We start from the raw sequence: 17632 nt of genomic DNA on the forward strand, positions 1-17632 counted from the left end.
TGATTACGTTTTTGTGTGTGTGTGTGTGTGATTTCACATTCTGAATCATGCTAATGAATCACGTTATCACCTCAAGAAAGCATTCAGCCAAGCGTGTCTCGGTTGGGAGTTATTTCGGGTTTACTGGGCCTGTCTTCAGAGACATCCATTAGCTGTAGATAACCCCCCCTCCAGCTTAAAATAGCTTTGTAGCCCGCGTAAGTGTCTGCTCCTCACCTCCTTCCCATGAATTCATAATGGCTGGCGGTGTTATCGTATCGCATATTAGAGGTGCTTCGCTTGCTCACAATCTGCCAAACAAAGGTGATGTGCAGGCATTTACCATGAGTGCTGGAGAAAAGTGGAGGAATATAGAAAACGTCATATTCAGTGGGTGCTTTAATTTTTTTACCTTAGGGCACGAATAGTGGAAATATCAAATCATAACGTCCTCCCCAGTACAGAAGGACCTTTTATTGAATCTCACAAGAATTAAAATAAAATGTAAATATAGTTAGGATATTCATCTCCCACATTTGCTCTATCTATCTATCTATCTATCTATCTATCTATCTATCTATCTATCTATCTATCTATCTATCTATCTATCTATCTATCTATCTATCTATCTATCTATCTATCTATCTATCTATCTATCTATCTATCTATCTATCTATCTATCTATCTGTCTATCTGTCTATCTATCTGTCTGTCTGTCTGTCTGTCTGTCTGTCTGTCTGTCTGTCGGTCTGTCTTCGTTAGTTTGTTCAATTGTTTATTAGTCTGTTTGTTTGTTAGTCTGTTTGTTCAATTGTTTGTTAGACTGTTTGTTCAATTGTTCTTTAGTTTGTTTGTTCAATTGTTCGTTAGTCTGTTTGTTCAATTGTTTGCTAGTTTGTTTGTTCAATTGTTTATTAGTCTGTTCAATTGTTTGTTAGTCTGTTTGTTCAATTGTTTGTTAGTCTGTTCAATTGTTTGTTAGTCTGTTTGTTCAATTGTTCGTTTGTTTGTTTGTTCAATTGTTCATTAGTCTGTTTGTTCAATTGTTCGTTAGTTTGTTTGTTCAATTGTTTATTAGTCTGTTTGTTCAATTGTTTGTTAGTTTGTTTGTTCAATTGTTCATTAGTTTGTTTGTTCAATTGTTCGTTAGTTTGTTTGTTCAATTGTTCGTTAGTTTGTTTATTTGTTCAATTGTTTGTTAGTTTGTTTGTTAGTTGGTTTCTTCAATTGTTTGTTTGTTTTTCCTTCATACCATCATTCTATAGTCCATCCATCCATCATCCATCCATCCATTCCATCCATCCATCCATCCATCCATCCATCCATTCCTCAGTTCTACTTGTCTGTTCGTTATATAGTTCTCTTTTCCATCTTTTCATTCATTCTATGATTGTATTTACCATCCATCCATCTGTTCTATAGTTCTGGTTTCCATCTGTCATTCCGTCCATCCGTCCGTTCTATATTTCTATATTTTCGTCCATCTTTTCTTGCAATAGTTGTATTTTCCATCAATCTGTCAATCCGTTCATTCTATAGTTCTATTTCCATCCATCCATCCGTCTGTCTGTCTGTCCGTCCGATAGTTCTACTTTCTGTCAGTCCATTGTTCTGTAATTCTACTTTCTGTCAGTCCATTTGTTCTGTAATTCTACTTTCCGTCCGTCGTTTGTTCTATAATTCTGCTTTCCGTCCGTCCGTTTGTTCTATAATTCTACTTTCTGTCCGTCCATTTGTTCCATAATTCTACTTTCCATCCGTTCATTCGTTCTATAATTCTTATTACCATCCATCCGTCCATCCGTCCACTCTATAGTTATAGTTTCCATCCATCCTTCCATTCATTCTGTAGTTCTAATTTTCATTCATCCGTTCGTTTAATAGTTGTATTTTCCATCAATCCATTTGTCTGTTCATTCTATAGATCTATTTTTCAGTCCGTCCGTCCGTCCATCCATCCATTCATCCATCCATCCTTCATTCTATCATATAATATTGTCTTGTTGACTTCTCTCTGTCTATATATGTTCTGTTGTTCTATCAATCTGTTGTTCTGTCATTCCATTTGTCGTTTTATTTGTTAAACTGTTGTAATAATAATAATAATAATAATAATAATAATAATAATAATAATATGGTTTATATATATAGCACCTTTCAAACAACCAAGGCCACTTTACATAATGTAAATAGAAACAAGAAAACATGAAAAATACAAGAGTATACAAATAGCTTACAACATAAACAATAAGAAAGAGAAAAATGCAACGTGAACACCATGAACAACTAATCAGTGCACAGAGATACAATAATATGCACTATATGAATGAGTCATAAAGTAAAGCATACATTTCAAGTACTCAGTCAGGTTAAGAAACAGGTTAATAAGTGAGTTTTGAGAGCAGTTTTAAAAGTCTGAAGTGAGAAAATAACTCTGAGACCTTGTGGAAGTTAATTCCAGAACCTGGCAAAGGCTTTCCACCACTGGTTAGCCCGAATTTGGGTACTGCAAGCTAATTTTTCAGACCTACATCTCAAAGTGTGAGCAGGAACGAAGGGGAGAATTAATTCTGAAAGGTATAGGGTGCTAATCCATGATGTTGGATTGGTTTTAAAACTAAAGCCAAAATCTTAAACTGAATATGATAAGTGATAGTAATGTTCATTTCATTGATCTGCTTTGTTATCTGTTAATGTATTTTTTTTTTGCTGTTGCTTATTAATGTTAGAAAAAAATCCATTGATTAAAAACATAGTATTTCTATTAGTATCACACCATGACAAGGTCAAAGTATTATTTCACAGTAGAAGGTGACATGAATGATTGTTCAGAACTGAATCCCTGCGAATGGGTTCCATACAAAGATGCTTTCCTTAGCCACACCGCTAATTAGCCAAACAGACACTCCCTGACAGATACAATTTAAATTGTTATTGTATTTCTAATTGCAAACAGATTGATTCCGGGTGCCTTGGATTGCTCCAGAGTGTGATGCATGCGTTTTACCGTGAGAATACAAGTCTGGTGTTCTATCATGGAACGAAAGAGTTTGAACCCTTTGAAATCTTTACACAGATGCTCCAAACAATGAGAAATGCTTTAATCACTGTTAAGAAGTATAACTATAGTTGACAATGAATCAATGCTTGGAATGCGCAAGGTAAATTGTAGTGCTAGCGTGAGAGTTTATCAGTATATGAGCAGCTCTGTTCCAAGTCATGGACCGAATCCCTCACAGTAATCCCGAAAAAGTGCAGCAATCCAAAAATTAAGGTTTGAAAAGCACAAGAACAGCTGGCAAAATCAGCCGCGGGGCTCATGAAACAATAACAATAACCATTTTCATCCCATTATGTTTTTATTTTGAAATGTTGTGGCTGCTCTGTGTTTTTTTCTCTCATCTCCTGCTGTTAAAAAAATAAATGTGTGTTTTTGCTCGACAGAAAAGCTCTCGGCCATCTTTCTCACATGTTTATCTTTTGAAATCGAGGCATTTATCATGCAAACACTCACATGTGCATGTTTGACTGATGTGTGCGGAGCATGTTCGGGAGGGAAATGAGCTTTTTGTCCTGCGTGACCATGGACAGAATGATGGATCATTTTTTGGCGCTCATAGAAGGTCGTTGTTGGCCATTCTGATTTCAGTGTTGGAGATAGTCTGTATCACTTTAGACCTTCAAAGAAATTTTATTGCAAGTGTAATTCATTTTTTGATTTGTACTCGAGTCCCATTCGTTAACATGGAGAATGTGGGGTTTATGAGTTGAGTGCTATATCTTTAGTTCATTTATGCTTGTGTTAATGTGCACTACACAGAAAGTTGATTACCTTAACTTACTCCCATATATCGATTAAATTATTGAAACAATTAAATGAAAACTATTGTTTCAAATAGTCGTACACTAATCAACTTTACATGTTAAAGATCATGTGGAGGTTTTATTGCTTTTTAGTAGTCTACAAAGTGTAAAGACACTGATTTTACTGTTGATTTGTGTTCCATTTAGCAATCGAACATTGATTCTGCTCCCAAAATAAACAACAATCTACTTACATCAGTCTTAATGGCCCTTTTTATAGCATCAAATTACTGGCTAAAACATACTCGTCAAAAAAATGAACACCTGAACCAATATCAGTGTGATTACTAGGGCCTTAACTCAGTAGTTCTCAAACTGGGGGTCGCAACCCCTGGAGGGGTCGCAGAATAATTTCAAAGGGTCGCGAGAGTGATTTAAAAATTGTGTAATTTTCAGTGATTATAATAAATATTTTTCAGTATTACAAATGAAAGCTAATATTTTCAGATTTTTAAAAATATATTACTGATTCATAAAGTATTTAGGACACATTCAGGCAGAATGCATCTTTGCACTTGAAACGCAGCGCTTAGGAACAGTTTAAAACTTGTCGTGTCAACTTGCCGCAGTAAACAAAGCCTTCAACGGCTTGCCCCGCCTTCGCGCTCTTCTTATTGGCCCACTGCTAAAAGAACTGAACACGAATGATTGGTTGAATCAGCTGTCAGTCACTCAGTCAACGCCTCCTGTCTTCAGATGACAAGGAGCTACAACCGCGAAAATGTAAAGCTCTGAAGATGAGAATGAAAACAACACTGACAGAAAAATGTTAATTTCAAGCACCGTTAATGTATAGTAAATATAGTTAAAATATTGTGAATTTTTATTGTTTGTATATGCTTTGGTAGTGGGGGATCGCGAGTTCTTGATGATCTTACATTGGGGGTCGCTGGTTTAAAAGTTTGAGAACCACTGCCTTAACTGACCAAAACCATCTTTCAGGATACTTAATTGCAAGTATAATTAATTTTTTGATTTGGAATCAAGTCCCATTTGTTAACATGGAGAAAGCTGGATATGAGTTGAGTGCTATATCTTTAGTTAATTTATGCTTGTGTCAATGTGTACTACACAGAAAAGTTGATTACCTTTACTAACTCCCATATATCGACGAAATGATTAAATGAAAAATGATTGTTTTAGATAGTCTTACACTAATCAACTTTACATGTTAAAGATCATGTGGATGTTTTATTGGTTTCTAGGAGTCTAGAAAATGTAAAGACACTGAATTTACTGTTCATTCGTATTCCATTTAGCAATTGAACATTGATTCTGCTCCCAAAATAAACAACAATCTACTTACATCAGTCTTAATGGCCTTCTTTATAGCATCAAATTACTGGCTAAAAAATACTTGTCACAAAAATGAAAACCCGAACCTATATCAGTGTGATAACAAGTGCCTTAATTGACCAAAACCATCTTTCAGGAAATTTTATTGCAAATTTAATTCATTTTTTGATTTGGTCCCATTTGTTAACATGAAGAAAGCTGGGTATAAGTTGAGTGCTTAAGTTAATTTAGGCTTGTGTCAATGTGCACTATACAAAAAGTTGATTTAAAAATTTAATGAAACCCATTAAAAGAACTGATGTGAAAAAAATATCAATTATATTTGATGAATTGATGATATCTCCTATTTTTTTGTCAGAATAACAACTTAATATCTCAAAATAATGAGTTATAATATTGAAATAGAGTCTTGAAATGATGATCTGATAATACATAGTATTTATGATAATACAGTGATAAAAGTAGTGAGTTAATATCTTCAAATAATGATTTAATGATGTTAAAATGAGTTGTGTTGAAATTACTATCTTAATTACATTACTATCTAAATTATTAGTTAATATCTTGATTATAGCAAGTTAATTGTTGAGCTATCAAGTTAATGACTTATTAAAGTATGTCAGAATAACGAGTTCATATCTTAAACTTGTTTCTATTTAGAGAAAAGACGTTGTGAGATATGTTTACGTCTTTTATACTCCAGATTTGTGTGTGTGTGTTTCCAGGTACCGTTTTTTAATCTACTCCAATCATGTATACAAACAGATCTGCAGGTAACACGTTTTCCGAACAAAAGACCAATTGTATTATTCAAATTGCTTGTATATCAACTGAGTAACCTACATTAGAAGCGAAGATGACAATTTGCAGGGTCACAAAAGTGTGTGTGATCCACTTCAAAGCTAAAATAGGCCAAGCTGACGATTTGAATTCATTGCATGACAGGGAAAGAGAGGAATCAACAAAATCTCTTTCTCTGCCTGTCACAGTCTGTTACATAAACTCCTGCAATATCAGTGATCTTTGCTCCTTTAATTTGATTATTTCAGCTTGTCTGCGCTTTTGGGCTCACCCCTCATCATGTGGGAGTTTTATTAGTTTCTAGGAGTCTAGGAAGTGACACTGATTTTACTGTTGATTTGTGATCCTTTTAGGCATGGTAAAATAACATCGAAATCGAACATTGATTCTGCTCTCGAATCAAACAACAATCCTTATGTCAATCACAACTGTTTATCATAATGACCTGCCATGTTTTTATAAAATCAAATTACTGGCTAAAAACATATTTCTCACAAAAACGAATGCCTGATTTTTATATCAGCATTATAACAAGTGCCTTAATTGACCAAATCCATCTTTTGGGAAGTTTTATTGCTAGTGTATTTCATTTTTTGTCCAAAGTCCCATTTGTTAACATAGAGAAGGTGGTGTTTATGAGTTTAGTGCTTTATGTTTAATTAATGAATGCTTGTACTAATGTGTACTATACAAAACGTTGATTCAGATATTTAATGAAACCCTTTAATAGAGCTTATACAGAATAATCTAAATTACACTTGATGAGTTGATGACTTTTTTGTTTCAATGTCTCAAAGAAAAAATGAGTTATTATATTGAGTTAATATCTTGCAATTATGACTTAATATATTGAAATAATGAGTTATGTCAGGATTACTAGTTATTATCTTGAAATAGAAAGTTATTGTTGAAATATTGAGTTAACGACTTAAGGAGTTGGGTCAAAATAATGAGTTAATATCCCAAAGTAGCATGTCAAAATAACAACAAGAAATAACTCATAACAAGGTAAAAATAACAAATAAATTTTCTCTTTTTTCCACACAACTACCAAGTTTTATTTGCTTATTTGTTTATTTATTTATTTAATTATTTATTTTATCAGTGCTTCTTTGCCATATTGTAAAAGGAAAAATAAAGCCTTCAATAGAAAAGGTTATTGATTTAAGGTTATTAAATGTATACTTTTAAGCTGATTTTTATGTTTAAGATTTTTTAGAAATAACAAATTTTTATAGAAAAAAGATCTATACTATTTCATATAACTACTTATTCTATGGACTTATGATTTTTGTATATGAAAAAAATTATTAATTGATTAAAAAAAACAGCAGAAGAAAAAACTTTTATAAAAACACGTTTATAAATAAATACATGAATGATGAAGTACAGAAAAATCTGTATAGAGATTAATTTCAGCGTATCAATTAGACCTTTTTAATCTAATGCAACCTTGAGAGTTTTGACTGTTTGACACACCTCATTTATTCACAAAGGAGTATTTATTTATTTATTTAATCAGTGATTCTGTACCTTTTCCATATTGTAAATATAAAATTTTCTGTTGAATGCCTTGTTTTTCCTAATAAATGTGTGATGTAATAATAAAAGTTTTAAAGCTATTTCAGCCTTTTATACCTTTTTAATCTCATGCAATCTTGACTTTGATCAAAATTCTGGCTAACCAGTGGTGGAAAGGCTTTGCCAGGTTCTGGAATTAACTTCCACAAGTTCTCAGAGTTATTTCCTCACTTCAGACTAAAACTGCTCTCAAAACTCACTTATTTAACATGTTTCTTATCTGACTGAATGCTTTAAATGTATGCTTTACTTTATAACTCATTCATATAGTGCATATTATTGTATCTCTGTGCACTGATTAGTTGTTCATGTTGATCTTTGACTTTTTGACACACCACATTTATTCCCAAAGAAGTATTTATTTATTTATTTATTTATTTATTTATTTATTTATTTATTTATTCATTTATTTATTTATTTATTTATTTATTTATTTATTTATTTCAGTGATTCTGTACCGTTGGCATATTGTAAAAGGAAAAGCCTTCAATAGAAAATGTAATTATTAAATGTCTGATGTTATGTTGGTTTCTTAAAAACCAAACAAAACAAATTTAGAAATAATACATTTTAATAGAAAAAACATTTGTACCATTTTCTATAATACTTATTTTATGTTGTTAGGATTTTGGATGTGAAAAGATAATACAAAAACATAAATACATAAAATGATAAAATTCAGAAATGTTGTATAGGAAAATGTAAAATATGGAAAATGAATTCGAGAACAAACATAAAACTGATTGCACTGGTCATTTATTATTCTTTTAAAAACTGTAATAATAAAAGTTTTAAAGCTATTTCAGCGTATTAGACCTTTTTAATCTCATGCAACCTTGACATCTTTGACTTTTTGACACCACATTATGATGAAAAAAACCCATCATAAAAGAGGCATAGGTCATCATTTGTACAAATTGCATTTTTAATACAATCATTTAACTGGACACACACAAAAAATTGAGTGCCACATCAGTGACCCTGTGACACCTGAACACCTCCTTTTTAATCCACTGTGTTTAATTGGTATGAACTCCATGTGTCTAACTCCATCTTTTCTCTTCCACAGCTCTCTACTCCATCATTCTGTTCTGCGTCTTCCTCTGGATCCCCTTTGTCTATTTCTACTACGAGGAGAAAGATGAAGACAACAACAACAAGTGCTTGGTAAACCTGACACTTCTTCCTTTCCATCTCCTACACCCGTGCGCTCTAAAAAAGATCAGCCTCACACAGATAATTCACTCGCAGAATGAAAAACTAGAGTCATGTTAAGCTATTTGTAGTCAATAAATAGTGTGTGCTGTACTAGTATGTTAAAGCAAGCACGCTGTCTGCGGTTGAAAAGTTAGCATTAATCATATCAACAGAAAATGCCCTTGAGGTATTGCTAAGTGATATTTGCCTGATTACAGTTATGGCAGTTCATTTATAACAACCCAGGCGAGTTCACCCAGACTCCATCTGCAAGTCGTTTTGACTGCAGCGAGGTGATAAACTGATCAAAAACACACCCTACGCGCTATAATGCAGCTCATTTCAAATGTCAGATATTATTCTCTAAAGACGTCACACAGTGATGTGGCAGCAGTACATGCTGATCAGCTTTTTCTTCCGTCTTCTGGAAGTTTGGATCTCTTTCGAAACTTTACACTCCTCCTCCTTCCTTTGAAACAGTCTGAAGTGGCTTCATTCCAAAAACTTTTGAGCATCCTACGTAGGCAGCGTGTTTTGTCTTTGTGTTGTCCTGAAAGGTAGGCCGGATGATTATGGTGCTTTGCATAAATTCTTATGGATAATGCAATCTTATAATGCATGTCACAGACTTTGTTTTAGAGCTCCATGTAATATGATGGATGAGCAAGAGAATGCTATGTTTGTGCTATACCATGTTATGATACTCTCATTGGCCACTTTATTAGGTACACATCTCCAACTGCTTGTTAACAATTTATAATCGGCCAATCACATGGCCACAACTCAATACATTTAGGCATGTAGACATGGTCAGACGATCTGCTTGCAGTTCAAACCGAGCATACAGAATGGGGAAGAAAGGTGATTTAAGGGACTTTGAACGTGGCATGGTTGTTGGTGCCGGATGGGCTGGTCTGAGTATTTCAGAAACTGCTGATCCTACTGGGATTTTCAGCACCACCCTCTCTAGGGTTTACGGAGAATGGTCTGAAAAGAGAAAATATCCAGTGAGCGGCAGTTTTGTGGGCGCAAATACCTTGTTGAGGTCAGAGGAGAAGACCAGACTGGTTCGAGCTGATAGAAAGGCCAACAAGTAACTCCAATAACCACTTGTTACAACCGAGGTATGCAAAAGAGCAGTTAGGTACATTAGGGACTTTGGGCCCATTAGTACCAATTAAGCATCGTGTCAACGCCACAGCCCACCTGAGTATTGTTGCTGACCATGTCCATCCCTTTATGACCAAAGTCTACCCATCTTCTGGTGGCTACTTCGAGCAGGATAACACACCCTGTCATAAAGCATGAATCATCTCAGACTGGTTTCTTGAACATGACAATGAGGTCACTGTACTCAAATGGCCTCCACAGTCACCAGAAGTCAATCCAATAGAGCACCTTTGGGATGTGGTGGAATCAGAGATTTCAATCATGGATGTGCAGCCGACAAATCTGTAGCAACTGTGTTATGCTATCATGGGCCAAAATCTCTGAGGAATATTTCTAGTACCTTGTTGAATCTATGCCACGAAGAATTAAGGCAGTTCTGAATCCAAAAGGGGATCAAACCTGATACTAGTAAGGTGTACCTAATAAAGTGGCCAATGAGAATATAATATAATATAATATAATCTGCATATCGGTTATGGAGTATTCTGTATCAGCCATTATTTCTATTATTTCAGTTCATCCCAATTACATATTAAGCATTCACTGGTTTACTCGACCTTTTTGTGCATCATATATTGTACTTTTAGTTTTGCATAGTTTACTTTAATAATTACATACATTAGAGTATTAACCAGCTAAAGCCAAACTATAAAACTCTGCTGTTATCATAGTCCCGGATGGGCTTCATGTTATGACTGCTCTTTATGTCTTAAATGTAGAATGTTCCAAATCAGTCAATTTTATGTAGGGATAGGCTCCACAATTTTAGCTGATAATGTTTTTTCATTGTCCTAATAAGGGAAAAAATGGCAGAAAAATGGTATGCTATGCCTCAACTGTTATTAGAGACTCTCTTGGGCTTTATATGATGACTGCTCTTTGTAAATTCCATGTAGAATGGTACAAATCAGTCACTTTTAAGTAGGGATGCATACAATTTAGGGTTGGGCCGATAGACGATGCCATCGTCCATCGCCGATGGCCGACAGACACCACGATGCTGAGCCGGCATCGCGATCCTTCGCCCGGCCTTGTTGCAAATCCACTTGCAAAAAATACACACCTAGGCCCTATGTCTTCGTTTTTTAGAACGAAACGATCCACATCCACTCGTTTTACCTAGCATTTCTGAGCAGCCCTCCTTCCACACTACCGCTAACAACGCAAATGAGGTGACCACACACACACACACAGACACACACACACACACACACACAGACACACACACACACACAGCCACACACACACACAGACTGTCATGTGCTCATGACAGCGGGTCCAGGCAGTCAGCGGGTCAGTACACTGCTTCAATCTTTTGCTTTCACGCTTGTACTTAGTAATTTTAGCGAAAACCTCAGATACTGTTGGTTGGTTCCTGTTAGTTGTGCATCTTTTTTTACCAACCAAGTTTGTCGACGCCATTATAACGACACAGATCACTCTGTCTATTCACGAGTCCCGCGGAAAATTGACAGGTGCTAATTTGTGTGTAACTAATCTTTATCCATTTATGATTTGGTTATGGGTAAAACAAAGACCATGCGGGTCAGGTAATTGAAACGGTAGGCTACAAATAATTCATAATTAATTTACCACCGCCTATGACGACAATGCCATCGTCTATTGGGATGTTTCATATTAGACATCGTACAATGCCGAATTGGTTGACATCGCCCAACCCTAATACAATTTTTGCCCGATAATGGCATGTTTTATTTTCATCTGAACAAGAAAAACGACACACAACAGTCACTTTTAAGTAGAGATGCACCAAATTCTCAACCGATAAGAACTGTAAAAAAAAGGCCGAAAAGCGGCTTTCACACTGGACATGGGAAGTGCTGCGCTATAAAACTCATTCATTTCAATAGCACCACACAAGGCCAGTTTGTTGCTGCACCAACAAAAGCTAGTTTGTGCACGGACCAACATAACTTAATATTCGGCTTTGTGGATATTCTGCTCATGTGCATGTATGCTTATTTATGCATTAGCCACACATGCTCACTAGAAATGCAAAGTCCACTCAAATAACACGCAGACAGGGCATTTCTATGTAGTAGTGTTACTGTACTATCATAGCAATGCTCATAAAATGATGACTCTGGAAAAAATATGGTTATTTTATTGGTTTGTGTGTGTTTTTTTTAAACAGAATACGTTTAATTATTGAGTTCAATTTTAAAAGTCGTACAAAATGACTTTTTATTATTTAAGAAAATAATACATAATTATCACAAAGCAAATTTCAGTTTCGGTTTCCAGCCAAGTTCATCCAGAATATTCAGTTTTCATTTTTGGCCCAGAATTTTCATTTCCATGCATCCCTACTTTAAAGGTTTTGTTAGGTCACTGCATTAGCTCAGTAGGCTTTGAAACGGAGCCACAATGCCTCCATCAGGGAATCAACTTGGTACACTGTGTTCCTGACTGTTAAGTGCTTCAAATATGTAATTATACTCCAGCCCAAAGCCCCTCTCCACATGAAGCATAATTTATCACGGATTGATGACTTGATGAATACAGTCTGATAAACCTGTTTTTTTTTTTATTCTCTCATTACAGCAAGTGAAAAATGCACTGAAGTACACAATAGGATTTGTGATTGTGTGTTCCGCGCTGCTTTTGATTGGGTAAGTGTGCTTTGTGGGATTATACTATTCTCTGTGTGTGTGTGTGTGTGTGTGTGTGTGTGTGTGGGTTTGTGTGTGTGGAGAGGTCGATGTGAGTTTTATTATATCATTCAGTCCTCATCTTGAACCTCCATCTGGGTGCAGCAGGTGTGAGAATGCTGTGGATGTGAAGAATTTTGGTGGACAAAACACATAATGACAAGTATTTGCAGGTTTTGTATGAAGGGATTGCAGAACAATCTCACAATCCATACAGCCATTATTAGTTTAATAGAGACGTCTGCATGGTGAGCGCATCAATACTGATAATATGAGATTTCTGGGCTGGTTAGGATACAAAGACTGTAGAATGATTTCTGAAGGATCACATGACACTGCAAACTTGAGTATCGACTGCTACAAGATTTTAAAATAGATTTTTTTTTTAAAGGCCATGTTTTGCATTATAAAAGGTCATATTTTGGTTTTGGGGGTCTCCAACAACAGGATGATATGCATGCAAGGTCAAAAAACAGTTTCATTGTCTTATAATATGCATTTGTTTTCACCTAATTATCCCAACGACTCCCATATGATTCGTTCAGCAATTCATTTGTTCCAAAACCCCTCCTTAGCGCGATGTTAATCTGCGCTGATTTGTCCGATGACCCAGTCAATTGCGATTGGTCGACTGTGTTCAGTGAGAGAAACACCCACCACTTCTTATCAACATTGTTGAAGTAGTCAGAGTGCAGAGTATATGTGTGAGCAATGCAGTTAAACACTAGCATATTGCTCTACTTTTGACCATAAGTAATAACAATGACACATTCAGTATCAATCCACACAGTGGCAAAAGCTAAACTATTTTGAAACTTGACTGCCGCACATGTGTAGAAACAGCTGATGGTGACCAAAACAATGACAAACGGCAGAGGATCGCGAGCTCACAAGCGCTTTTAAATCGGTAAACAAAGCGGCACACAACGCATTTTCAACATGGTTTTAGACAGGATATGAGAAAATAAAGAATTAACAGATACACTACAAGCTGCGTGGAGCATTTACAAGTGACAAAAACACAATAAAAATACATTTTGCAACCTAGAGATGACAAGGAGGCAACCATTTTAATCACGTTTACTTTTGGAATGGAGGAAAAGAATGATCCTTGAACTGTGTACTGATAAAGTTCTTGACAAGCTCTGTCAAAGTCCCATACATGAATAGTCTTTTCTGATCCTTCCTTTAACAAATGGCCCGGTTGCAGGTTCACTCATTAATGTTCACTCAACTTCAGTTATGATCAGTCCCACACACACCCACACTCTGCTAGCATTTGAAGGGAAAGGCGCGTTCATGTACCGGATGCGGCACAGAACATATTTGGTATTGTTTCATGTCTATGTCGATGCGAACAGGCTAAAGATCCAAGCGAACGACGAATCATTTAAACAATGATCATTTAAATTATTTTAAATCATTTAAATTTAAACGATTTGGATCTTTTATAAAAAAAAGAATCTATATTTTTTAACAAGGTTCCCTTTTTAGATTTAAACCTTAGTCGGATGTTTTCATTCAATTAGCGCTGAAAATTTTCAAAAACCTGTAATAGGGGCTCTTTAGTACAAATATTTTACAATATTACCGTTTTGTTGTATTTGCGATCAGATAAATTTTACTTTAGTGAGCAAAAAAGAAAGAGAAGTTTAAAACAATATATTTATTATCAAATGATTAATAACGTGTGAGAAAACAGGGTTGCCAGGTTTATGCAACAAAACTAGCCCAATAGTCAATCAAAGCGATTTCCATAATATTGAAACTCAAAATATCTCCGCCCATTTGTAAAATACATATTTTACACCACTGTATGCATTGTACATAGCTTCTTATTTGAAAATAACTGTATTAGTAATTATAAAAATTGTATTATCATTTGAAAAAAATAATCTTACCTTAAAATTGCCATGGGCCGTCCAGTTAAAATGTGAGCAAATTCAGATCAGCTGCCAGTGGAAGTAAACCCCAAACTTGTAAAATTCATTTTAAATTTAAATTTAAAACAATCTAAAATAAACATATAAGATGTTAATTAAATTGTAAATCGACATTCTTTCTTTTTAAAGATTGTATATACTTTTACAGTTATTATTTAGCAAAAATGCTGGAGAGTCCTGCCAATCTGTTACCATGGAAACAAATACAGCCGCATAAGCTGTTTCTGAAATCGCATTCTACTCGAGTTGCTACTACATTTGAATTTACTTCACGGCCATTAGAAAAGTGTATTCTATAGTATAAATTTTAGTATGAAGAGAATTCCGACGTTCTACATCTGCCATGTTGTCATTATCACATGACATGACCCACCCACATCCGTTGTGTCTCTTCACTCCCATCCATAAATCCTCTTACATGGCTTCATGGGATAATAAAGTGTCTATGGGATGTCCACTTCAGAATCTCACAAGAAGTAGTAGGACATTTGGGTACTTTCCCCCTACTGTTTTTCAAATACTATGAACTTAGACTTGGGTTGCATACTGTTTTGTTCATACTATATTGACCTTATTCTGCTATGTTTTTTGCAATTTGTTTTTGGAACTTCTTATTTAGTTGCCTATAGGAGAAATGACCACGAATAATAAATGGCAGAAATGGTCAAACTACCTGCTCTACAATTAAGTGTGTTTATGACTATACATAAAAAGGAGAACCACCTATAATATAATAAGAAAATATCAGTTTGCAACATCAATCACAGAACAGAAGCGGAACAAGCATCAAACAAACATCTGAAATCAATTGAAGTGAATGAGATTGGAAGTCTTAAGCCAAAAACATTCCATTGGCTGCACCCGTTCAGGCGTTAAGAATGCAGCCACGGATGCAGCCGCAGTCTCTCCTTTAGTGCCCCTCCACTTAAAAAAAAATGTGCTCAATCTGTTTTATCATCCTAGTACAATTTTTCCTATTGCTATAATATAAATTTGCTAGAATAAAGTATTTCAGTGTAAAGAATTAACAGATACACTACAAGCCGCTTGAGAAAACAAGGAGGCAACCATTTTAATCACGCTTGCTTATACTTGTGAAATGGAGGAAGAAACTGAACTTCCATGAACTGTGTACTGATCTGTCAAAATCCACTACATCAACAGTCTTTTCTGATCCTTCCTTTAACAAATGGCTGACGAATCCCCGGTTGCAGGTTCACTCATTAATGTTCACTCATCTTCAGTTATGAGCAGTCCCACACATACCCGCTCTTTGCTAGCCTTTGAAGGGAAAGGGGAAGGGAAACGTTCGCGTTTTACCGGATCCGGCACAGAACATATTTGGTATTGTTTCGTGTTGGTGTCGATATGAACAGACTAAGGATCAAGACAAATGTCGAATCATTTAAACAACGATCGTTTAAATTATTTAAAATCATTTAAATTTAAACAAATCTGATCTTTTCTCAAAAAATTGTTTCATCATTTTTATTGCTATAATATAAATTTGCTAGAATAAAGTATTTCAGTGTAACCATATAAATGTAATGAATGCAATATAATCTGCAACAAGTGGTTAGAAGTATCCCAATTTTGCTGGAAAACTGCTGACTTGGCAACGCTGGAGAAAAACACAAATTTGGCAGGAATAAAATCAGATATATCTGTAAGACAGTCATTTTTCTAAGCACCTACTTAGTTCTTCCTTAATTTATATGGCGAGGACATTAGAATAATATAATAATATAAATAATATTGCCAAAATACATTTAAAGCAGGAGTACCCAAACTTATTCTTATGAAGGACCAAAAACCAAACTTGATTGAGGCTAGGGGATTCGAAGGTAAATATAGTTGCCAGAGTAAATTGCTAATTTTTTAAATAATATTTTAAAATTACTGTCAAACATTACTTTATATTAACTAATACAATATTTGTATATTTTACAATGAACTTATTACAGAAAAAATCTCATTTATAACAGAATTACACTAGTTTTTGCCTTGATTTGCTTCTGCATAGTCCTCTATCCGTTGAGTGAGCGTATTTACATTTTTAAAAATCAGATTAATTTACAACATTTGATTGAAACATTTAATTCAGTTTGATTCTTTTTGAAGCTCAGAGATAATACCACAAAAAGGTCACGTCAAATTAGAAATGACCATCTCTGTGTTAAAGGCATTCGCCCCAATCCCCTCCATTATTCTCACTCTCCTCTTAGTTGGGATGGTGGGCCAAATCAAAGGTTACAATGGGTCGACATTGGCCCGCGGGCTCTACTTTGAGCATCTCTGATTTAAAGTATCATGCTTTTGCACAACAATGAACCAAATTCCGTGCTTAAAATAATAAAGCCTGAAGGCAAAGTCAAATTATCTGGCATCTCTAAACCTGACAACTGTCAAGACCTTGAACATTTAGTTGTTTTGTCAAACCATGTAGCAATTTCTTATCCAATTGTTAACTGAACTAAAAACCCAACGTTCAGTCTGAATGTGTACAGATACATGCAGCGGTTTTGTCCCGTTTAACCTCAAGTTGATACTTTTTGTTCTCAGCAGTGCTCGTACAGCATAAACATAATGGATTTTCTTTTCCACTGCAAGAATAACACGTCTGCTCACCAGGTCATATAATTTAATGTGCTCTCAACCATTAAATAGTGTTCCTGTGGGGCAGGATACCTTCATCACACCTTCATGTCGTATAGACCCAGTGGGATGGGTTACTTTGATCGCGGAATGGGAAGAGGGACATGCGGCGGAGCGAATTTAAAAGTGGGGATGGCACTTCGGACAGAAGCAATTTGGTGTTCATTTTACCTTTTGAACCAGTGCAGTGTTTTACCAGGAGTATTGTGTCTCAGAGTTCCTGATGTGGGAGGACATGATGGCTTTTTCCATCTTTTTTCGGAGTCCCTGCGTTTGTGATTGTTCATTTGGAGAGTGACTTCTTTTTGTTTGCCTGTTTTGATTGGTCTGCGCTAAGGATGGGTCTTATAAATGAAGAGCTGACCCTTTCCACCCTCTGTAGTCCCATTCAATTGCTCGTACCAGTGGAAATGTCTCGAGAGGTATAAGTGCACTCTATCAGAGGTCTAAGACACATGGGCCCTGTCCCAAATG

At 35.4% G+C, this 17632-nt stretch overlaps 1 protein-coding gene across 1 annotated transcript in view; it reads left to right on the forward strand.

The window, feature by feature from the left end:
- lmbrd1 (LMBR1 domain containing 1) overlaps positions 1–17632 on the forward strand; it is a 221227-nt gene that overhangs the window by 87943 nt on the left and 115652 nt on the right. Inside the window, exons 7-8 of the mRNA XM_056471443.1 lie at positions 8591–8688; positions 12454–12521. Of these exons, the coding sequence (XP_056327418.1) occupies positions 8591–8688; positions 12454–12521 (166 nt within the window). The remainder of the gene's footprint in view (positions 1–8590; positions 8689–12453; positions 12522–17632) is intronic.

Source organism: Danio aesculapii, chromosome 13 (genome assembly GCF_903798145.1).
Source record: "Danio aesculapii chromosome 13, fDanAes4.1, whole genome shotgun sequence".
NCBI classification, from domain to species: Eukaryota; Metazoa; Chordata; class Actinopteri; order Cypriniformes; family Danionidae; genus Danio; species Danio aesculapii.